Source organism: Petromyzon marinus, chromosome 42 (assembly GCF_048934315.1).
Source record: "Petromyzon marinus isolate PM22_M1 ecotype Great Lakes invasive population chromosome 42, UKy_Petmar_22M1.pri1.0, whole genome shotgun sequence".
Lineage (NCBI taxonomy): Eukaryota > Metazoa > Chordata > Hyperoartia > Petromyzontiformes > Petromyzontidae > Petromyzon > Petromyzon marinus.
The window spans coordinates 11726732-11751641 of NC_133708.1; the positions used below are offsets into that span (position 1 = coordinate 11726732).

The 24910-nt window shown below is 47.9% G+C and overlaps 1 protein-coding gene across 7 annotated transcripts in view; it reads left to right on the forward strand.

Annotated features, from left to right (window-relative positions):
- LOC116951130 (FYVE, RhoGEF and PH domain-containing protein 1-like) overlaps window positions 1-24910 on the forward strand; it is a 125392-nt gene that overhangs the window by 60289 nt on the left and 40193 nt on the right. For 4 of the 7 annotated variants that reach the window (XM_032969568.2, XM_076073526.1, XM_076073527.1 and 1 more), the window contains exons 2-3: window positions 6174-6344; window positions 19200-19377. In XM_032969568.2, coding sequence (XP_032825459.2) covers window positions 6174-6344; window positions 19200-19377 — 349 coding nt within the window. Of the gene's footprint in view, window positions 1-6173; window positions 6345-19199; window positions 19378-19622; window positions 22491-22511; window positions 24264-24910 lie in introns of those variants that run through there. The other 3 variants (XM_032969574.2, XM_032969573.2, XM_076073525.1) reach the window with 3 other exon arrangements.

The following is a 24910-nucleotide window of genomic DNA, read 5'->3' on the forward strand; positions in this document are numbered from 1 at the left end:
ATAATCACCATCATCATCGAATGCATAGCGATATTCATGCCTGAGTAAAATATTGACGTAAAGTCTGAATTCATAACAGATTTTTCGCATGTTATACTACGAATACAGCAGCGACATCCGTCGCGCAATCAGTAATCGTAATTTTTAACGCTCTAATAACGTGCGTCGGTGGCCGGCGATGATGACTTGTGACCCGAGGTTTTGTACGCCAGCCACCGACCAATACCATTCCTAATGGGTTTTAGCCCAGCAGCTTTGAAGGCAGCTGCGACAGGGTTGAATTTCACCGGAGCAAAAAGGGGGGAGGGCTGGCGGAAAAGAAAAAAAACACACAGAAGAAAATTGCTCTTCAAGCTCATCGCTTTAAGGCATCAAATGAGCCTCTGCAGACTTGCGAATTGGGTTTTTCTGGTAACGACCACGCTGTCCGAAACGCAGCGGCTCCGGTTTTCACCGTCACTCTGCTGTGCAACAGCGGCAGCAGTAGCCCCTTGCTCCGCTGGATCCACATCCTGCCTAGGCTGCAGTCGCCATTGGCGGCGATTGAACCTGTCCGGGTGTCTACGGTCGTGAGCGCGCACGGTGGCAGCGGCCGAGTTGTCGTTTGAAATCTCGGAGCTTTCCCGCGGCTGCGTCACTCTTGGCCACTGGCTTTCTGGGTTTCGGAAACTGTTGTTGAACGCTAAGAATCCTCAATTGCGCCGATATAGTCTGGGTTTCTGCGAGCCTAGGGTATTCACGACGGTGCCTTATTCCGTTCCAGCTGCTCTATTGCGTTCACGTGCGCACGCGTGCCCGTGTTTTGCACACTTGTTAAAGTGTCTATACAGTGGTCCCTCGTTCATCGCGGGGGATACGTTCTAAAAATAACCCGCAATAGACGAAATCCGCGAAGTAATCAGCTTTATTTTTTACAATTATTTTACATGTTTTAAGGCCGTAAAACCCCTAACCACACACTTGTATACACTTTTCTCAGACAGGCATTAACATTTTCTCTCTTATTTAAACACTCTCAAAGTTCAAACTTTCGCAGATGAAAAAAAATAAGTACAATATTAGTAAATGAAACCAAAGATCAAAACCTGTTTTCAAGCCCAAACATTTTTGTAAATCTGGCTAGCCGAACGCATTCCCTTAGCTAATCAGGACGCAGAACACAATGCGCGTTCATACTGTACGCAGGAAAAAGAAGCATGCAAAATTACACTAAAAAAAATCCGCGAAACAGCGAGACCGCGAAAGGTGAACCGCGTTATAGTGAGGGACAACTGTATACAGTAATTTCAATTGTTAACAACCAGTGATACCTTGCTGGTTCTTTCGGTAAAGTTGTGGCCGAAACGTCGTGAGAATTTTATTATATTATTGTTTTATTTTTATTATTTTATTATTTCCCTTATACGTGACTTTACCGAAAGAACCAAGAATATGAATCCCTGCAGTCACAAAAGCTTCAAATCGAAATTTAACTGGTGACATCGTTATGCTGACAGGCTTTGTGACGTCGTGCGAGTTGTGACGTCACAACATCCCATGCGGAGTTGACTCACTGATGACAAACGCTGATTCGTACAATTGTAGACTAAACACATTCCTGCAGAGGGAGCCGGTAGGAACGTTGGGTTGATCGGTCAATGGCCAGGGTCAACGGCGGCGTGGTGTATTCCGCAAAGATGCCCGACTTTGAGGGCGGGCTTAAACGTTGAGTTTTATAAGGGCACCACGGGGTAACCAGCCCCTCCCCACCCAGCCCCACCCCTCCCACCCCCCACCCAGCCCCACTCAGCCCCTCCCCACCCTCCCCAGCCAGCCCCTCCCCACCCTCCCCACCCAGCCCCTCCCCACCCTCCCCTCCCCACCCAGTCCCTCCCTCCCCACCCAGCCCCTCCCCACCCTCCCCTCTCAACCCAGCCCCACCCCTCCCATTTTTGGATGCAGGACGGACGGACACAACAATAATCTCCTGTGGGCTGGTGGAACCAGGAGGTTCCTACCAGTATTAACAAAGCTATACCGACAAGAAGCCAGTTTAAGTCAGCCCTAATGGAAACCAAGCCGTACAGTGAATACAAATGAAACGGATCCTGTTTGTTCAATTGTTGAGTATAAAGTTGGCCAACCGATGTCAGTGTTTGATAATTCATTGTGGCTTCAAAGGCCCACATTTAATGTTAAATGATCACTCTCTGCAGCAGTACGAATTTGCACACTCATACAGACAGACAGGCAGACAGCTATTAGGTTGTTAACATATAAATAATATATATACATACACAGACCGTGTTTTGTTTGAAGTGTATCCTAGTACAGACTATATGCAAGAATAGTGATGTCAATTTGGATACGCAAAGCCGAATGGGATTGTTGTCGTGTCTTGCCGTTGAAGATACCTTTTCCTCGTAAATATTTGGCAAAAGCTGCAACTATCAACACTTGAATTAATAGCAACGTTAAATGAGCAGGCGATATGTCTCCTTCACGTATCCATCTGTCCACGTAAATAAACAAATGTGCTTATTTCGCAACCCACATGCCGCACAGCCTTCTGGGAGTGCATCATTCAAGCAGCATTGTTTCAAGGCAAGCAAATCCTGTAAGACTGATTTGTTTATTCATCGGCAATGCGAATGCAATTTTAGATTGTTTCAGCACTAACATTATCAAGAGTAGGTTTTATTGTTTGCTTCTGTGAGCAAGAGCACATTCCAGCCAGCAAAACACAAAGCGTTTGAACATCCGTATCTTTAGATTCAAAGCTTTCGTGACTGCTGTCTTTCTGTTTGTCATTCTTTGGAGGAGCGTGGTCAGCCAGGTGGGGTGTTGGCTGTTGTGTTGTCCGGCTCTCTGTGTTGTGTTGCATTGTGTTTCTAAGTTTACTAGGTTTGTTTGTTTCTCATTCATTCTTACCTGATGACGGTTGCTTGTGTTGCAATCGAAACGTCGTATTCTATTATTATTTGATTTAATTTTCTACGTGACTTTACCGAAAGAACCATAGAGTACTCCTTATCTTTGTTTATCTTTTTTAAACATTTCCTGTTTGTTTTTTTCCGCATGAACTCATGCAAGTGAAATATTATTCACCCACTCTGCAAAATGGGGCACATGTTGATTTGAGTATGAATATCTGTGCAGAACATTCCATTCCATTAATCAAGGACCCGCACTGCAAATATTTGTGGCTATGTGATCACTCTTTGCCCTGTAAAATGGATTGCCTTGCATGCTAATTAAAGTGAGGAGTATAGAAATGACAGCAGTATTCTTTAAAAAAAAATCTATCTACAGGTCTGTATTGCCAGAAGATGGAATGGGTACACTTAATTACAGATAGTTTTGAATAATTCAATATCTGCACAATAGAGGCATACGTACAAATGTCAGATTAAGTCTCGAAGCCGATTATTTAAGGCCTCGCGTTACGTTTAGCGGCGACTGTTTAATTTCCATGAAAACAATTAACGTGAAACGTTAAATATAACCACGAGAATGATGATCACATACCAGTGTTCAAGGGAATGATGGGCTACCTGTTGGTCTGCCAATACGACTGCCCGTCCATCCAAGGACATGTAATACATTTCCTGTACAACAACAACCACAGCAGAACGTAACACATCAAATCGTCCGTACATTTGGTTTTCGCACCCGTTATTATCGGGCAAGGCTGTCACGAAGCCGCTATGTTTTGCACGTGAGTATGGTCTGCAATAGTTGCGGGAATTTTTAAATGTTCACAAATTGGGACCGTGACGCCAGCCAGGGCGCAATTTATTTTCAGATGACGTCACGTGACCTTTCGCGTCAACCGCGAAGGGGACGGTGTGCGCATTAATTGCTGATACACCCACAGCAGTATTAACCAGGTCAGCCTCCGGGCTCCAATCATGAATGAGCAGAAGATGCGCTGCCGCACAGCTATGCCGCGTATCTTACCTATAACAATGCCCGCAACTCGATGTTGGCAATTAAATAATTAGTTGTGTCCGTGCGGTCAAATCTCTGGCCAAAATGCAAGGCTCCCTGGATGGACTCCCTTGCCAGTTTGCAGAGATCATTTGCTCCTTTTCGATTGCGTTGTGTGTGTATGTGTGGCATATATGAATAAATAAATATCCTTGCGAACGTATACACGGACGTGCTTAAGTGCGCGTCTGCACGTGTATAATGGGAGTGTACGATGAATGTATATATGTCCATTAATGCATAACATTAAAAAAATATCACCACATCTCAGAAGCGAACCGGGGGTTGAGCCTCGTTAGTACGTGCACAGGAGGCTGTGTGGAGAGACCAGGCGTTGTAAGCTTGCAATGCAAGGTGGCCAGATTGCTTTTTATTCATCTGCGTGCAGTTTTGAGTGTTATCTCCTCGTTTGCTTGGGTTTTCTCCATGTACTTTGATTTTCTCCCCACAAGAGGCCAAACGCTGATTAATGGAATTGGTCAATCATCCTGATTAGATGCAAGTCTCCTGTAACAAAAAAAAGGGATTGTGGCTTAGTGAGGCTTTCCTCAACAAATACATTAAATTTTGTATCAGCATTAAATGTGCCTGTGAATGTATACAGTACATGCGTGCGTTTGTGTATTGCGTGTGAATACTGTGCTGAAATTGTAGCCTTGTGGTATGACCAATAACCCCTGCACTTCAAGTGTAGTCGTTCGTTAGTTCAAATCTACCCTCACCCCTACCTCCATCCAAGAAGACACGTTTTTAAGTTCGTATCTTTATTAAGGATACATTTAGAAAATGTAACATCAAAATATTATTGTTTACACATAATTACGTAAATGCATTTACGTTTATTCCAAAACTGACCAAGACAGAATTGAGTGGAGCACCTTGTGTTTTACTTTGAACACCATTTTATGGGCATGCAGTCAGTCAGTCATTGGTGACCGACCTCAGACCACTGCGTTGTCTACGTTGAGAGTATGGATTTATCACGGTGCTCAGATTACAACCCACAATTTCAGCGGTGTCGGCTAAATGTCAGTTTAATACGCAGACTTTTGCGACCAATATTTTCTGGAATGTAGGTTTTATTTTCATTATTGGTTAGATCGCGTAAATGTAAATGTGTCGCAAAACCCCGCCACTATCCGACACAGCCAATTAGTAAGGTTTGTCACGTAAACAGAACATGCCAATTCGTTACTAGTACAGCACACAGGTGTGTTGGAGAGTAAATCCACAACATGTACAATCTGAGTACGACTTTCACCAGTAATTACAACTAATATCATCAGGCGATAGCCAGATTTGGCTAAATGGTCTGACAAGGCCATTATAAGTATCCTGGCTCACCTGAAAAACCCTTTGTTCAAGCGTTTTTCTTTCGCGTCACTTTAAAAGTAAAAACCTATTAATATTCGGCAGGTGTGTGATGGCGCTTGCCTCCGAATGCAGTGCTTGGAAAGTGGGGGTTGGTGGATGGCAGACATTCTAGTGTGCCAATATTCGCAAAGTGTTGGGCTATGAGGTGACCAGGAGATGGCAGTAGAGCAAAATTGTTTTCTGATTCATATTTTAATAAGCAAAAAATTTGATTGAATATTGAGTCAAATGGCTTCTCGTCGTGGACAAATGATAGTCATAATGATTTAAATGTTGAGTAGTCTTTTCCATGTCTGATTGATAGTCTGTATGTGGTCGATGGTAGAAAAACCTTTCATAATTTCGACCGGCTCAAACGGTTTGTTGGTCTCGTAATTGTGAAGTATTCTGTTCTAAATGGCCATAGTGAACATTTTATAAGTGGGTGGCATTAGGGTGCTAATGGTTTTGTATTTTTTGTTATGAAATTTTGAGGTGGAGCAAGGATATCTGTCCATGTGCAGGAGCTGGATGGATCGTTGTGATTTCGTTACTTGGGAGAGGTCTTTGTCTAGCAGTGGATAGAGCAAGGGCTGCGATGATGAAGATTGGACCGTGATTCCGAATATTGATGATGATGATGACTTACCAAGGCAGGCACTCGAGCAGCGCCCAGAGGTCGTTGCCCAAAGCCACAAGGGTGTTGATGACACTTAAGAACAGACCTTGGGGTCATCCGCGCAAATTGATCTCGCAGAAGGAAGAAGGCAACGGTGACGCGCAGGGGCATCTACAACAAAATTGGCCGAGCCGACCTCGTGACCTTGACCGATCTCGCCGTCTACCCGCAGTTCCGCCGGTGACCTCGGTGAGATCGCCGCTCGGCTGCGTCAGCGACGAGAGCGGAGCGACCAAGGCGACCGTCGCCAGTCAGCCCAGCCAGGCTGCTCAAGCCCGGACGGGCCGGACTCAGGGGGTAGCCGCCGCAACACCGGACCGGGCGCCGAGAGCCAAGCCTCAAGGTGAGCGAGGACGCTGCCAAAGAGCCCGCGAATAAAACCTCCGTGCCAATTTGCGACGTGATCACATACAGAGGGGTGAGAGGTGCGGGATGAAGCCGGTTAGCATTATATAGGAGCCTGATACAGAGCACAAACTGTTACGTGGGGTGGCGGGGTGTGGGGTGCAGAAATTCCGTGGGCACAAGTTCTCCGAGCGTTGTGCTCCTGGATTCAGAGGATGCGGGAGATCGGGCTCGCAGCTCTGGCTAGCGTTCTTAAACATAAGCGTCGGAGCCTGCAGGGCTCCTGACATTCTTAATAAACGCAATTCTCCCGTGGGCCACGAGAAGGATTTTTTTTTACACTTGCCGAGTGCCCCTCCCCTCCCACCGATCTCCCCCGGGGAGGACGCGTTACCCACAATTTATTTACAGTACCTCTTCTCCGCAGCCAGAAAGTCGAGTGCATGGAGAGGGCTTCGCCAACCCCCCCGCGAAAGAGTCTCCATAAACCTTCAAGCTTGGCGGATTCTCTTGCAATTCCTAACCCTGGAATCGCGGTTCCATCCTTAGGGTCGGATATACATTATACATTTCCCACAGGGATTGCCCGGCTCTAGATGACAACGTGGTCGACTAAGCGCACATCGACTGCACCATCCCTCTCCAGGCGTAAATTCGCTCGTCATGAGATGGCGCAAGCGATTTACATTTTGAAGCATTGATTCGGTTCCTTCCTGCCTTGTTTTGCGCCTTCCAGTCTGTGCCGTCTGCTCTGTCCAGTGACAGAATTGCGTGTAGGCGCGTGTACACGGGTTGCCTACAGCGATAACGTATGGGGAAAGAGTCTGTGAATGTCACCCAGGGCCACGGGCAAATCGATCACCAAACCCGGGTTTGTATGTAAAATCCCACACGTACAGTGAGGGAAAAAAAGTATTTGATCCCCTGCTGATTTTGAACGTTTGCCAACTGACGAAGAAATTATCAGTCTATGATTTTAAGGGTAGGTTTATTTGAACAGTGAGAGACAGAATAACAACAACAAAATCCAGAAAAACGCATGTCAAAAATGTTATAAATTGATTGGCATTTTAATGAGGGCAATGAGTATTTGACCCCCTCTCAATCAGAAAGATTTGTGGCTCCCAGGTGTCTTTTATATAAGTAACGAGCTGAGATTAGGAGCACACTCTTAAAGGGAGTGCTCCTAATCTCAGCTTGTTACCTGTATAAAAGACACCTGTCCACAGAAGCAATCAATCAATCAGATTCCAAACTCTCCACCATGGCCAAGATCAAAGAGCTCTCCAAGGATGTCAGGGACAAGATTGTAGACCTACACAAGGCTGGAATGAGCTACAAGACCATTGCCAAGCAGCTTGGTGAGAAGGTGACAACAATTGGTGCGATTATTCGCAAATGGAAGAAACACAAAAGAACTGTCAATCTCCCTTGGCCTGGGGCTCCATGCAAGATCTCACCTCGTGGAATTGCAATGATCATGAGAACGGTGAGGAATCAGCCCAGAACTACACGGGAGGATCTTGTCAATGATCTCAAGGCAGCTGGGACCATAGTCACGAATAAAACAATTGGTAACACACTACGCCGTGAAGGACTGAAATCCTGCAGCGCCCGCAAGGTCCCCCTGCTCAAGAAAGCACATATACATGCCCGTCTGAAGTTTGCCAATTAATATATGAATGATTCAGAGGACAACTGGGTAAAAGTGTTGTGGTCAGGTGAGACCAAAATGGAGCTCTTTGGCATCAACTCAACTCGCCGTGTTTGGAGGAGGAATGCTGCCTATGACCCCAAGAACACCATCCCCACTGTAAAACATGGAAGTGGAAACATTATGCTTTGGGGGTGTTTTTCTGCTAAGGGGACAAGAGAACTTCACCGCATCAAAGAGACGATGGACGGGGCCATGTACTGTCAAATCTTGGGTGAGAACCTCCTTCCCTCAGCCAGGGCATTGAAAATGGGTCGTGGATGGGTAATCCAGCATGACAATGACCCAAAACACACGGCCAAGGCAACAAAGGAGTGGCTCAAGAAGAAGCACATTAAGGTCCTGGAGTGGCCTAGCCAGTCTCCAGACCTTAATCCCATAGAAAATCTGTGGAGGGAGCTGAAGGTTCGAGTTGCCAAACGTCAGCCTCGAAACCTTAATGACTTGGAGAAGATCTGCAAAGAGGCGTGGGACAAAATCCCTCCTGAGATGTGTGCAAACCTGGTGGCCAACTACAAGAAACGTCTGACCTCTGTGAATGCCAACAAGGGTTTTGCCACCAAGTACTAAGTCATGTTTTGCAGAGGGGTCAAATACTTATTTCCCTCATTAAAATGCAAATCAATTTATAACATTTTTGACATGCGTTTTTCTGGATTTTGTTGTTGTTATTCTGTCTCTCACTGTTCAAATAAACCTACCATTAAAATTATAGACTGATCATTTCTTTGTCAGTGGGCAAACGTACAAAATCAGCAGGGGATCAAATACTTTTTCCCCTCACTGTATGATACGTGTAATATGATTAATGTTATCTGTACTGTAGGCTTATCTCTACTTCTCATAATTACTATCTGCATAGCATCATCTGTACTCTCCCACCTTGGTTATATGTATCGTGTCATCTGCTATATCTGTATTGTTTGTAAGTGTTTGTTGCCTGTGTTGTGACATTGAGATCAGAAACGTGGACGATTGCAAAGGCATTCAGAAAAATAGCCACAGGGTGTGCAAACAAGCAGACGGGGGAGGATGCATACGTGGAATTGGACTGAGACATGGAAAGAAGAATGTGCTGATGAGAGCACACATTGATTGTTGAGCCCAGAGATTGGGTTTGGGCAGCACACGCCACGAGTAGTGACGCTGGCCCATGGTCGAGACCAACGACGGAGCAGCAGCTGAAGCGAGGAAACGTTGCCCCAAAACGGGATGCCCGCCATGGATATGAAGTGACATAATTCAGCCGATGTGCAGGAGTCTGACGGATCGGTCCACCGCGGCACCACGAGAGATCACGACGGCCTTCATCCAACCGTGAACAGATCGTGGCCGATGAAGAATCCATGCATCAATCCATGCCGAGAGTCAATGGTGGGATTCCTGCCGCGTCCACTCCGGGGCATTTCTGCAGGGATGTTTTTTGAAGTTCACGTTGCATGCCAGTGTTATAGACCCAACCCAAGTTGTGAAATTATTCATGACTCAGGGGGTAAATAATTTATTCAGCTGGGAGCCACAGTGGCAAAAACGCTCAGCTCGTGATCAGAAGATAGCCAGCTCGAACCCCATCGGAGGGCGACTCTGCCTGCCAGTATTTGCTCCAAGGATAGACTGTTCCTCGCCCCTGTTAATGGGGAAAGTCCATTCAGTTAAGCACAGGGACTAGCTGTCGTGCATTGGTGCTGTACCGCACTCGCAAAACACCTGCCAGGGGTTGCTCGTACACAGCAATGGCCATGCAAGCAGGGTCACAGCGTCGTGCGAGTCTGGACACACGTCTGCACGGTTTTGCATGGGGCCAAGAGAATTGACATCCACCAAAATTGCGCACAGCAAATCGCGGTATTTTTGAGTTCAGCATTTTGTTTGTCCCCTTCACCAAGGTGTCATAAACGCTGATTGCGCTGACTTCCTGGACCTTTAAATGGCACGGCGGTGCAAAGGCAGTTGGCTCAGCCCTGAGCCAGGAGTCAGCAAGTTGCATAGGTTTAATTTATCAGACTCACCATCACAATCTTTATTTAGACTGCAAGAGGCATGGGTCAGAAAGTTACAACAACAGAGAAAAGCAGAACTCCCCTTTATCAATGACAGATGGGGTGCAAACTCTTCACGAAAGCTGTCTGTCACCCTGCCTGCGGTGGCGCCTCATGCACCCTAGGCCTCTCCCCTTCGCAAAAGGGGATATCGAACACCGCGGCTCTCTCACGGAGCCTCGCGCGACGGGCATCGATTCACCGGACCGGTTTGATCGTATCTCGAAGACGAGGCCCAGGCTCGCGCGTCCCTTCTCCCCAGACGCACTGTGCCGCTTGCGCGAAGAGACCGAGCGGCGCGGCTCGAGAGGAAGTGCGTGGCCCACGTTGCCGTGCGCCGCGCTGTCGAAAGAGAGGAAGGGAGCTCTGCGTGTTTGTGGTTCCACCGGCAGCGGCGGCAGTGGCGGCGTGCGTGCGTGCACGCACGCACGCACAAAGAACTTCCTTTGTACACAAAGGCGCAAGGCTGCGGTACGATTTCCGTACGCGGAGAGACAACACGTGTGTGTGTGTGTGCTGAAGGTTAGGCGCACGGCCGAAGGCAGCGATTGGCTGTGCCTGAGGCCTTATTCTCTTTCAAGGAGGCATTTGGCATCCAGCAGGCATTTAGATGTATAATTTAATAAATAATTATCATCTGTAACGTGCCGCACAGCTTTCAAAGACAGCGAATGACTCAGAGGCGCGAGGACCCACAGACGGGCAGGAAATTAGTCAGTGCAATATTCCCCTCCAAGCTCTGCAGTCCTCTGTATATTAAGGTGTTATTGGTCAATGAATGAACATGTGGGAGGAAACCAGACCACCTGGAGAAAATCCACACGTGCGAGGGGGAAACATTCTACCCCATACAGATGGAGCAGGTGTAGTACACTTTTTTGCCATACCGCCTTTTCCTGGCAAGCCGTGTTATGGTACTGTTTTTGTGTGCCTACGGAAAGGAGTTTCACAGCACTTGTATGATCCACCAACCGTCGTTGCCTCCACAGCCCTCAAGTATAGGCGTGTATAGCCAGCAGCGCCTGGCTAAATGTACGTCTTACGTTCACACCAAATGAGACTGGATGTACGAGGATGCCGATATTTTTACCCCACCACCTGCTGCAGTGGACTCAGTAGAATGCCTCTCATCTCACCTCTTCAGCGACTCCCTTTCACCCTCGACTCCTGCTATCCGCGGCCCAAATCGATCCCCCCCCCCCCCAAAAAAAATATATTATCCGTCAGGAGGGAGCCATCCTATTCATCTTTGCTGCAGGCAAGCGGCGATATTCGGGGACAGTGGAATATTCCTTGTTCCATTTGCATTGCGATAAAAAAACAAATGAGACGCACGCATATGGGTGTTTTGGTCAATGGAATAAAAACATTGCACCTGGCTGGCACACGCGCACGGAGTCCTGCAGAAGCGGAAATATTGGGCACAGCCATGCAGCCGCGGATGCCTTAAGACAAATGTCCCCCCACGTAGCCTTCCGGGGGCTGTAGGGGCGAGCGCTGTTGCGAGCGCCTATAAAAAGCTGACAAAATGCACAAGCTCGGCTGGCTGTGTCCTGTACCAGGTAGTCATTTAAGGCAAAGGACCAGTACGGATATATGACGCTGATGTTAGCCGTGGCCAGGAATTGAACTCGGGTCACCGGGTTCATTTGCGCAGTCCGTTAACCACTAGGTTATGGATAACAAAGACGCAAAAATCACTCTTAACAGACTGTTGGGGAAGGTGCTGTTTGCGAGCACCTATGAAGGCCGGAAGAGTACACGAGCGGGTGGGTGGCCAGCATCATTCCAGACCGCCTTTGTCTCCCTAGTGACAATGTTTACACACCATGCCAGGATACTCATTTGAGGCTGAGTCGACCTAGAAGAGGCCCCGGACCAATTCAAATAATCGTCAATGGTGTTGGCCGTGAGCGGGAATCGAACCTTGGTAGCCAGGTTCATAGCACAGCGTGCTAACCCCAACGCTACCGCTCACACTAGATACACACACTCACAATTATTAGATCACAGACACGTAGGCGTATACAAGTGAAGCCACACACATGCGCACACTGCACATGCACAATTAACAGGGCATACACGCGAACACAATCATTCCCATCTCACGCACATACATAATTTACAAGATCACAGTTACACACACACACTTACGTCATTATGAAGCCACATGAATACAGGATATGTATTCTTCCACCGTCGTGAGCACACAGATAAAGACAGATGCTCGTCACTGGCGTTGGCTGTGATACTCGGGTCGCCGGGTTCGTAGTGCAACGCGCTAACCACTACACTACACACACATACGATTATGAAGCCAAGGACAAAGATAAAGATCCCCCCGTATAGCCTTAACAGACTGTAGGGGCAAGTGCTGTTAGCGAGCTCCTATGAAGGCCGGAACGGTACACGAGGGGGTGGGTGACCAGCACCACGCCCGACCGCCTTTGTCTCCCTAGTGGCAATGGTAACACACCGCACCAGGTACACATTTGAGGCTGAGTAGACCTAGGGGAGGCCCGGGACCGGTTCAGATAATCGTCACTGGTGTTGGCCGTGAGTGGGAATCAAACCCGTGTCGCCGGGTTCATAGTGCAGCGCGCTAACCGCTACACTGCCGCTCCCCAGACACACACGCACGTACAAGGCTACAAACTGCAGACAATGTTGATGTGCTGCCGTCTATTGGAAAGGCCATGCTTTAATTAGAGTTAATAAATGCAAGGAATCTCCCCGCCCAAGCAAGCGTTTCGCAGCTCTCAATAAAGAGCATTATGGCGGCACCCCGGGGTCCCGAATAAACGGAAGTCAAAATCGGATCATTCTGTTGTCATGTCGTGTCCAAGCGCATCGTGTAGAGCTCGTCAATAGGAATAGATTGCCGTATCGTTCGCCTTCAGCTGACATAAAATGACGTCGCAACGCAGTTTATTGCGAGAGCCGGGGGCTTATGCGACCCCGGGGCCCTACCATAAGGTTCTTATTGGCCGGCAAGGCAGAGCGGTGGTGCAGCGGTGAGCGCACTCCCCTGTGAACCTGAGTTCAGGGCACTCCCTAACGCGCATTGACCTGCACCGTGAGGTGTGGTGAGGGAGAGACCCAGACAAAGGGATGCGACATATATTTGGCCCACAGCCAGTAGGTGAGAGTTCCACGCTCCTGTGGAAATTACAAATTTACGCGTGGCACGACTACTGCGCGAAGAAATGTCCTCTGTTGTAATGTTTCTGCGTTGCTTAAAACGAAAATGGATGTATCATAACTTACATCCGTTTGTCAATACACACTACTGGGTTAAGGCCTCCCCACACCGTCTTGGTGATAGGCGTTGTTTGACCATACTTCACCATGCAGGTCGGTGTTGGTTATGTAGGTGGAGGAACTGTGGAAGTTTGTGGAGGGGGGGGGGGACCCATAGAGATATCACTCGTCACGAATGTTAACCATGGCCAGGAATCAAACTTGGATCACTGCGATTACTGCGCCACCACTCCACCCAATTGCTGCGTACTGGCAGACGATTTAAACCTTCGGCATCCTCGATTGCACGTGAGTCCACCCAGCAGTTGTATGTATCCATGAACAGATTTGTGATGGGGTTAAATGTCATGGTCATCAAAATTCCCTCTTAAATAGAGAGAGGCATTTAGCTGAGTGAGCACTATGTGAAACCACACCATCACAAGACATGCAGAGATACACACACACCCACACTTGCACACAAGGACAGAGATTTCCCAATAAGCTTTAGAGACCACCGGGACAAGTGCTGTTTGCGAGCGTCTACCAAGTGACCTGCACCATGCCTGGCCATCTTCCCCCCCCCCACCTCCCTAGTGCTGATGGTTACACACTGCACAAGATACTCAGTTGAATTTCGATTTAAAGCTTTCGTGACTGCAGGGATTCATCTTCTTGGTTATTTCGGTAAAGTCACGTAGAATGGAAATAAAATAATACAAATAAAACATAAAACAAAAATTAGTGACTTTACAGAAAGAACCAAGAAGATGCTCAGTTGAGTTTAAGTTTACCAAGGAGGCTCCAGGACCAGTTCCGATTCCACTCATCACTGTTGCTAACCACAGCAGAGCTTCAAACTCAGGTGGCCGGTTTCATAGCGCTGTTCCCAAACCACTGCACCACCGCTCCCCTAGAATCACACACACACACGATCACAAGGTCACACAGATGCACGCATATGATAACAATATACAGACACAGACGTACCACCACAGGCCACAGACACAACAATACAACCACATATACAATACAAAAAGATCCCCCGTATAGCCGTGGCAGACGGTAGGGGCAAGTGCTGTTAGCGAGTACCTATGAAGGCCGGCACGGTACACGAGGGGGTGGGTGGCCAGCACCACGTCCGGCCGCCTTTGTCTCCCAAGTGACGATGTTTACACACCGCAACAGGTACACATTTCAGGCATGATCGACCTAGGGGAGGCCCAGGACCAGTTCAGAGATAATCGTCATTGGTGTTTGGCCATGAGCGGGAATCGTACCCCAGTCACCTGGTTCGTAGCGCAACGTAGCGCTAACCGCTGCACCACCGCTCCTCACAACCACTTTCCCCACGCGCACGCACACGCACACAAATCCCTTACAAGGCTGAAAAAACACACGAGCTCACAAAACCTCACAGTTCACACATACCCCCTCGCAGGCACACAGCAATCCACGGACATTTTTTTGCGCACCCACGCACGTACGCAGGTCCCCTTGGCAACGCTAATGGTGGTACAAGAGGGGTTTCCATGGCAACCCGGGCGACCATTATGTAAATCCTGTACTTGCCCTCGGGTGGCACCCCGCGCTGCGATGAGTAGGGGAGACATTTGACGCATCCAAAGTGGACGGAGTGAATATCGCAGACTCGAAGGCCATTCACGGTGGCACGTTCAAAAAATGAATGGAGGTGCAGATGCGCAGCGGTTAGCGCGCTGCGTTGCACTGCGAACCTGGCTAGGCCGCAGCAAACAGCTAACAACTAACAATAGTGGCAAGTGAAATATTAAACAGTTCCGCACCCCCCCACCCACCCCGTATCTTACATGAACCCGCACTGACCAGCATGGTGAAGTATGCTCAAACAACCGACAAGGCCATCGTGGAGTGAGGAGGCAGTTATGCAGCCAGCAGAGGATTAACAGAGAGGCCGAAATGTAATTTATATTAAAAGGGAGCATGTAATTGCATACGATAACGGGTTAAAATTGAGACACAAACCATGAAACAAACAGCTCGTATTTTACCACCTAGGATTTTGAAGCCAATTTTATGATTCAGAATCGATTTTTGGGTTCCTTGGCCAAGCCCAAAATTAAATTCGGAATCATCTCTTTTCTGCTCGGTACACAAATAGACTGTCTAAGTTTGTCCACGCGCGGTTTCATTTAATAATGCAAACAAAACTTTAAATTGACTCATCATATCGACTGAAGTACAGCGTGCACACCACAGCGTCGTCAGTGAAGCATGCCTGGCATTCGCTTAAAATCCATTTTTTTTCTACAATGAACCTTTAAATGTATGCAGGACAGCCAAAGACATATATACGGGTCGCTTGCATGTACAATATAGGAGCCCTGCTTATTTGCTGGAGACCTCGTCTGTTCATTCAAGTAAATGACGCTGGAGGTAGTTGGAAGGTACAGCTAGCGGTCGGAGAATTTGACCAGCACCGCTGAAGCCTGGGTTCGAGCCCAGGGGCCACCTGGCCGCGATCAAAATTAGTTATCTCGTGAGGCGACTTGCCGGTTCCTGCAAAAGACACCGCCGCAATGCGGAAGTTCGGTTTTCACTTTGTATGGTAAAATAAAAAAATTCTAATTGGAGAATTATACGGATATAAATTTTGGACAAAAAGAGTCATTTCAGTTTGACTGCCGCCATCTGATGAGCATATCTATAGTGGGAAATCCCCAACACATTCGTAAATAACACCGTGTGGCCTAAAAAGGAAAACTATTAAATATATAAGCAGTCACATTTCAAGCAATGTGTTCTGAAGAAGGGCCATTGCCCAAAACGTCGCCTATTTGTATATTTCCTTTTAAGGCCAACACGGCATTACTGACGAATGTCTTTGAGGGTTTTGTTGTTATTTGTGTTTGTGCACCACTGCCATCGGAGCGGCATTGCCAAAATAATATCTATAGTGGGCACGTTAAGTGTGGGCAAGAGGTCGTGGTCAAAGGAATTTCAGGAGTAGTTCTACGACCTCACTTTCTGCAGGCCGTTCTCTAACTTGGCATGGTGCATTTGCCATACAAATTTTCCAAATGAACGGTTTGCATCTATGCACGGCACCGATACCACAGTAGGAATCACATTCGGAAACGACAACTTCCTTTTGATACTGCCTGCAAACATTGTATGACACCGCTGTGGGTGCATATGTAAATGCTTGGTTACACATTGCGTTTTAGTCTAGTTGTCCAGGGTGTGATTCCCAGCTGCAAATAATGTCAATGAGAAGTCATATTTCAACTTGTTTTGAGCTTCCCCTCAGTCGTCTCGGCCTTAAATGAGTGCCTACTGCAGATCACATTGGCAGACAAAAACAAACCCATTTTGTATCAGCCTTAAGAGGAATGTGGAATTTCCACCACTGGCTCATGGCTGTAAACTGGAGTGGACCACCAATGCCTTCACGCTCATTTGAGCAATACTAAATCTAAATGTAACTGTGCAACACGTAAAACGTGATCTGTTTCCGTGCCTTTTGGACTCACCAGCATGCCATGGATGGTTGCCACTTTGTGTGCCTGCATGTTACGTGCAAGAGTCGGCTGTAAAGGCATGAGGCCACGACAAACATTCGGGGTGGGGGGGGGGGGAATTGACAAGGATTCAGCACAGGTGGGCATTCATGCATTCTACACATTGCCGAGTTTGAAAAAAATGTATTAATAAAATGCATCAACGGCCTCCTCCTCCTCGGTAAAGCTCTTGAATCAGCCATCTGTGTTGCGAGAGTAACCAGCTGCACGAGATCAAGACTCCTCGCTGCAACGGGCGACCCAGAGTTCGTCACGACGCCGCACATCCGACCGCCACGTGTCCCTCCTGTCCAATTCACCGCCCACACACCCGTCGGCGGTGTAACTTTCATTTTCTGTAGACCTTCACAAATCGTATCGCATAGGGTAGAAGATATAACCGCTCAACCCGACCTATTGACACTTGGATACTTGCGTTGCCTTTGTGCTGTTCGCCTTGTGGCATTCTCTGGTCTAACACTGTTGAGGCAATGCCATAAAGAAGGCCGTCTCTGGTGTTGGCCAATCGGTTTCAAAGATAATGCGTTTATTATCAGGGAGCACGTTTGTTTGCATGTTTTGGCACAAGTACGTGCGGTGAATGCAGACTTGGTGCCTTTTGCAATAGGTGTCTATTTGGATGTTTAAACATCTTAGCACCTGTTTTATTGCCATAAAATGTAAAGGCTATTCTTGTTTTTGTAATCGTTTCTCTCGATACCACGCAGCATCGAAGGACAGTGGCCGTGAATGCGCTGCGAATGAATTTCCATAAATTCAGCAAAAAAATGTTATCTCGCCTTGCCATGTGGTGGATTTATATTATTATATACACTTCTGTATTTCTAAGTTAGAGAATAATGTACATATACATTACGCGTATGCCTACACTAAATGTAATGCGTTGTGTGTTTCAGTGTGTGTGTAAAATATAATGCAGCATGTCTCCCAAGAGATGTGCAGCATTCCCAGGACACATGCAACGTTGGCATGTGGTCATAACCGTTGGTCCAACGTTGGCCCAACGTTCCATGTTTTATAATCCTTTGAGTCAAATGTGCGTTAGGGAAATGGGTACAAGAAAGGTCACTTGTCCTTTCTGTGAGTTCAGCCTATCAATCACGTTTTTTTCTCTTCGGTAATTTTCCACGAGAGTTAGGTAAAGCTTCACTGTGGTCGAAAGGAACCAGGGACCTATGGTATTGACGAAAAGCTCTATGACCGAAGAGCTTTATGACCTTTGACTTAAGTATACAAACGCACGCAATCAATTTACATCACGATGACCGAAACACGTGTCCAAGGCTTAATCGCACGGCAGTCTTAGAAAAATTCGCTTTTGACATTTTATTGAGTCGCGAGTTGGGAATACTTTCGTAAAAATGGACGTAAAAAAATGGGGAATTTGCGAGTAAAAATATGCCGGTGGACTTGGGTTGTAGCGACATGGGGAGTCTTCGAGTTTAAGGAAAGGAATCCGCTGTCAGCGGCGGTGATAATGCCGTGTGCGTTTGTCTAATGCGTTTGTACTGCAATCAGCTCCGTTTGTTTTAATTCATTAAGCGCTATTGTTTTGGCATCCCGTGGTTATCTAGACTGGGTCCCCATCTGAGGAATGTGTAATTGCCACCACTTCCTTAGCTGAGCACCTTGCCACGTTCAGTTTTAAATGTCAACACAGTGCTAAGTACAACAGACCCTTTCGCTAATGCGCGCACAACCTCGCGGTGAATAATTAACACCGTACACCACCAAGAAAGCATTTTTTTTTTCCAAAATGAAAATGTTCTCCACAGCACCTGTGGCTGCCGGCACTGTAAACATTTAAATGCACCTCCCAACGGCCCAACTAATCGCCATGGCCTACCACAACCACAATGTAATCACTCTGGGCCACGTTTCCTCATTGTACAGAGAGTGGCCCTCCGCTAGTGAGCTGGACACTTCGCTGTTGCATCAGACCACTCGCCCTGTTATTTAAAAGCCTAAGCGTTGTATTACTTTTACTTAAAAATAAATACTGTATGTAATATAATTAATAATAATCATTGCCAAAACTAAAAAAAAACTACAAAAATTTACAAAATGTGAAACGCTAGCTGCAGGATATGGGAGGTTAATTGTTAATTTCGGCTGCGCACTTGTTTTCAGAACTGGGAAGTCATGGAACGCGCTGGAATCAGCATTTGTTTTTGCAATGAAATGTTTTGGTTTTAAAAAAAATATTTTTTATTTTTTACTCCCAAAGTCTCAATTCGCCACGGTCGCGAGATGCAGCCTTTCACGCGCGGGCCGTGTGCTCCGTTCCGAATTCTGCGCAGTTCCTCCGAAACCGGCCGCGTTCCAGAGGTCATCGCCACCACCGGACGAGCCCCCGCCAAGGGTCATCCCCCCTCCGCCCAACCGACCTCTGCCCCCTGACCCCAGGCAAAGGATGGAGTCGCAGTCCAAGGAGAGCTCCACCGTCATGCAGCTGATCAACAAGTTCGGGGGCGCCAGGTGAGCCCCTGTGTGCCTCTCTCCACACGCCGCTTCCACGCCGTTCTCATCACAGTTGGGGCGGTTTAAGCGGTAATGCGTATGGCTATGCCATGATGCATTGTTCGATCAATCCGTCTTTTAAATATTTTTCATTATATTTCTGGAGCCCAGTGCAAAGCACCGGTGGGGGAGGGGGGGTGAAAGAAACTCTGCGGACAGAAGTTTTGAACGCTGAGCTCCCTGAGCTTAGAGGAGGGGGGGGGGAAGATTAGCTTCTTGCTGATTTTTAAACACTGTACTTGCAATCCAGAAGTCACCGGTTCGATTCTACTTCCACCCAGCAGTGTACATCGGCGCATTGTGGTTAGTCGGCCCTCAGGTCACGTGCAGTGGGGTAAACTGTGGGTACTCCCGCCTCTTTCAAAGATGTCTGCAAAACGTGGAAGAGTAGACCAAATCCCCCTATCGAGGTCTTACAAGCAGAGTTCCTTCTGCCGGCAGTGTTGTGAGTAAGCCAGTTGCACGGCTGCAACTTTACCTTTTGCCCTACACCTGGTAGACACGCATCGTACCGTGCGTGGTGATCGTTTTGTTTGTTTATATGTCTTGTTTGTCTCGGAGCTCGCATGATGACCACTGTGTCTACATGAGACGATGCATTCGCCACAATCCTGCACGTGTTGTATTGATGCTCGACCCTGAATCGTGACGATTCATAGCGGTGGGTTGGGGGACAGAGAGATGGCTGCAGGGACAACAGATTTATATTTTGGATTTTTTTTTCTTTCCGCTTTCACGGGGAAAACATTGCCCTGGTTGCCTCCATCATGAACGATGGAGGAAAGCGACAGGGAATGCACCACTGTGATGCCGTACCTTCAAGTCGCGCGCAGGACACGCGCGTTCGCGCGCGACAATCGTGTGGGCCATCTCTTTCTCGGCACTTTAAGAGAGCGACACGGGGCAGTGCTCAGACGCCAGAGTTCAACTTGTATTGACCCCCGATGTAAGGCGGTGGTGGCACAGCGGAGTGCAACGTCATCTCATGGATGACGGTTAACAAAACCCTGGTTTCGCCCCCAATACTATCTCACATGGTACTAAACACTTCACCAAGATGGACTGAGTGAGTACTTTCGATTGTGATTATGGCAACCTCCTTATTCTAGCAACGCTTTCACATGTAACAGACAAAACATTGCAACGTGTCACGATGCATTCTGGGGGCGCTGCGGTGGCTAGGAGATGTTAATTACCTCGCCTGGTATACAGGAGGTCGTCGGTTAATGGGTTCAATCCTGACCATGATGCCTGTATATTTGGAGTTTGCATGTTCTCCCCTTGGTCGAGTGGATTTTTTCTCCAGGTCCTCCAGTTTCAACCTCCACATATAGAATAAACATGTGTTTGTAGTATTTGGCTGCTATAAATTACCACTTGGTAAGCCACTTCGTTTAGCTATCATTTGTGGCCAGGTCACTTCTGAAAAAGAGCTTAATAGGACAGTGGGCCTTACCTGGTAAAATGAAATAGAAGTTGAATAGTTTATAGGTCATTTCATAAAAATGTGAATCTGAATCTCTGCATATTTTTGCTTGAAATTGTGTGTGGAATTAAGGCAGCTCCACGCTTTAAATAACAATGTCATTAGGGAGGTCAACTGCACTGGTTAGGTGAAAAATTTGAAATGTATTTTCTGGGCCTATAGTTATAGCAGACTTGAAGTTGGGGTTGGTGGACCAGAGAATTATATAATAATAATAATAAAAGGCAGTCAACTGCAGTTGCAGTTGGGAGTGATTAAGCAATACCTTGGGAGGTCTTCTGACCGATGACAAGGAGGTCTTCTAACTCATGGTATTTATAGAGCTATTGACTTTGAGTGCTGGACATGAACAACACGTTTTAGCACTTGCGCTGAAATGCTGTGCTCTACTTTTCTTTTCATATTCCGCGGTCGATTGAAGATTGTACCTTTAAATCGCGCGCAAAGCGCACGCTTTCACACGCGCAAATCGGCGGAGCCATCTCCTTCCCCGCACGCACGTCAGGGGCCCGATGCGAGGCTAGTGCTCAGAAGCCGGAGTTAAACTTTGATTGACCCCCGCTGTTTCGCACAGCGGTGGCGGGGCAACAACAGCGGTGGGGCGGCTGTGACGTCATCGGATAGATGACGTTTAACGGAACGCTGGTTTCATCCACAATGCTCTCTGGCACATTTTGTACCACTTCACCAAATTGGACTGAGTACTTTCGATTGCGATTCTGGCAACCTTTTCCACGTAGCAAATACAAGACTGCAATATTGAACCTTCATCAGTGTTATCAGAATTGCTCGATCGGGCATTTCTATCGATTTAACTTAAGCAAAAAAAAAATACCCCTTAATTAAATTCATAGCGTTTAGTAATGAGATTGATAATGATCGTAATTTACAGACCTATGTTGATCTGTAATTTAACGAATGCCTCCACACGCCATGTGGGTAAGGAAGACTGTTGGGAAGCATGCTTCACTCGCAGGTCGTAAGCATGTTAAGGAGGATATTCTGCTTGGGACGTTGGCTCAATGAGCATTTTGTCGGAGGAAGCCCGATCACACGGAGATAACCCCCTCCTCCCCCCCCCCACCGCGCAATCGACTGGATGATGCCATCTCAGGTGTGCGTCAACCTGTACGTATATTGGTCTTCTCTCGCACCGTACGTAGCCAATCGTGCTCAATCAGAGGTGCGTGGGGAGGACAACAAACTGAACCCAAAAAAATCTGATCTAAGGAAATGAATTCTTCAATCCAGATTTTAAAGCACCCTGGCCTAAGTGCGACACAGCAATTGCAATCTAGAACGTTATCCACGAATATAATGTGGCGACGCATTTGCTGTGAGAGCACATACATTGCTCCTTAAGAGGAACTGCGAGTCCGATAGAGAACTGCTTAGGAGATTGCCACATACCCACCAAACATCCGCATGCATGACAAAAAAAAAAAGAAGGAAAAAAACCAACATCGCACGGTATTTTTCTAAAGCTCCGAACTCCGTCAATGCAGCATCACTCAACGCGCGGCGCCAACAACGAAACATCGCTGGGAAATTAACTGGAGCGCCGGCAAACGCCGTATGTATGTATGTACGTTAAACCTTATTTCACACCGTACGCACGTAGTTAGCCGGGCCAGTCGGTGTGGTGCCACGCACACGTGACGGCAGCATCTGGCTTGCGTGCCGTGCTGCGGGTGCTGCGTGAAGGGGCCTTTTCGCCGCTCACCCCTCTGGCCTGGGTTCTGTTCGGAAAGGGCCGTTGCCCAAAACGTTGTTCATAGGCAGTGCCATTGACGAAAGCGTCGAGTGTCTTTTTTTTTCTTTCCCTCGGGTAAGCGAATAACAGGTGGATATTTTTAAACAATATAGGGAAGACGTTACACGTTTCTGACTGTAGACCTCCGTGAAGAGTTAAAGTGGAAGCGCTTTCCTTGTTCAAATGAACGTGGCGAGGCGCTTATCACCGTGTCCTTTCATCCCTGTGCCGCTGGCAGAAGTTGCACGTTCGTGTGGGGCGAGTCGGTGCACTCAACAACAAAAACAACCAGCGCCCACTCCCCATCGCCTCGACCCCTGGCAACGCTGCCACGCGACCGACCGTATTCACTGCGAGAATGCAGTGAGCAAAATGTCGACGTAGCTTCCCCCCCCCCCCCCCCCTGGACAAAAAACGCCGCTCACGCAGTACGGGCTGCAGTTTGTGCAAGTGGGTGCTCGGGCTGTACCGTGCACAGCAGAGATACGTCGCAGCGGAAATGATAACGCCTCCTTCCCAGGGTCGAGAGACGAGTGTAAGAAGGAGGCGTCGCTCACTTTTGCCGTGAACATTCGCCCACAACGGCGCTGGTTATTTTGCGCCGTCCAGGGGGATCGCGTGCGGCAGCGTCGTGCGTGCGGGAAGAGGGAATCTCTCGATCCGATCGGCGCGGTTGGCCACGTGAGGTGCGAAGGAAGATCGACGTGCGGACATAATGTTGGGGAATCGAGATTCAGGGTTCGGACTTGTGTTTTCCATTTGTACACCAAGTGGTATTATTAGTAGTAAATAATAATAATAATAGAAATATTCAGTCAATACGCTGTTGATCGAAGGTTCTCCCTGGACCATATCGGTCATAGATGTTGTTTGACCATACTTCACCTCACTGGTCAGTGCGGGTCGGCCAAGTGAGGAAGGGGCACAGGTCCGGTTGAGAGGATCACTCGCTGCTGATGTTAGCCGTAACCAGGGATCAAACTTAGGTGGCCGGGTTCACAGTGGAGCGTGCCGCTATCCACAGTGCCACCACTACACCCATGAACGAAATGCTTTCTCTGAAAGAAAAACAAAACGGCGAAGCAATTTCAACGCTCCATATATATGTAACTTAACAAGTCAGCAAAAAAAATTCCGTTTTTAAACGCACGAGGCGAAGAGGTACAGGGGTTCATACTCTTTGCCTCTTTTGGTCAAGTCACGTAAATAGAAAATCATAGATCACGACGTTTCGATCACAACACAAGCAGTCGTCTCACCTGAAGGCGATTGCTTGTGTTGTGATCGAAACATCGTGATTTATTATTTTCCATTTACGTGACTTGACCGAAAGACCCAAAGAGTATGAATTCCTGCAGCCACGACAGCTTTAAATCAAGATTTAGGTACAGGGGTGAAAAGCACTGAGCGAATGGGGGGTGCTGTGGTGTTGCACGCTTTCAGGCAAGCGAGCGATGGGCGATTGCCCAAGAAGCCACATCCTCCTCGATTGTCTGTGCGGGTACGTTCTGGGAACGTGGTGGCGTGCGCGGTGCCCGAGAGTCCGAAGCGAAGAACGTCCTCGCGTCTTGTTGACGTGAATAGCGGCGCCCTTTGCCGGTGCAGGTGAGAGTTGTCAACCGGTCAGATTCACTGTACCTATGTACGTATTTACGTTCAACTTCTTTCGCACCGTACATAGCCAACCGTGCTAATCAGAGGTGCGGGGGTGGGGGGGGGACAACAGACTAAGCACGGGCGCAGGTCCTGCGGCAACTTGTTCCAGAAATGTCCTCTTGCGTAACGGTTAACCGCTCTGCTGCCATAGTAAGAGAATTAAAGCGGCCTTTGGTGGGGCGCGTCGCTAGGAGGGACATCGAACCACGGTTAGGAACAATAACGGAGTGGCAGCCAAGGATCGGAACGCTGCCAGGAGGAACAGCCACCGGGAAGATGGAGCTATGAAATCGGTTCGCGTGCGGGGCAGGTGCTCGGTGGAGCCTTTAACGTCGCGCGATGCGAGTGGTGGCGGCGGCATGGGGGAGTCATTAGTCCAGCAGGGGATTGACCATGACTGATGACTGTGATCCAGCACTGTGGAGGTGGGATAGACGGGTCAGACAGAGATCACTGTGTGTACAAACATGTAGGTGCAAGCCTGTTGAAGGCAGGGGAGAAAGTGGGCTGCTGGTTCCTTTCCGCGTTTTCCTCAGTGGTAAGTGTAGAGCTCGTCCAGAGGAATAGATTGCTGTATCGTTCACCTTCAACAGACG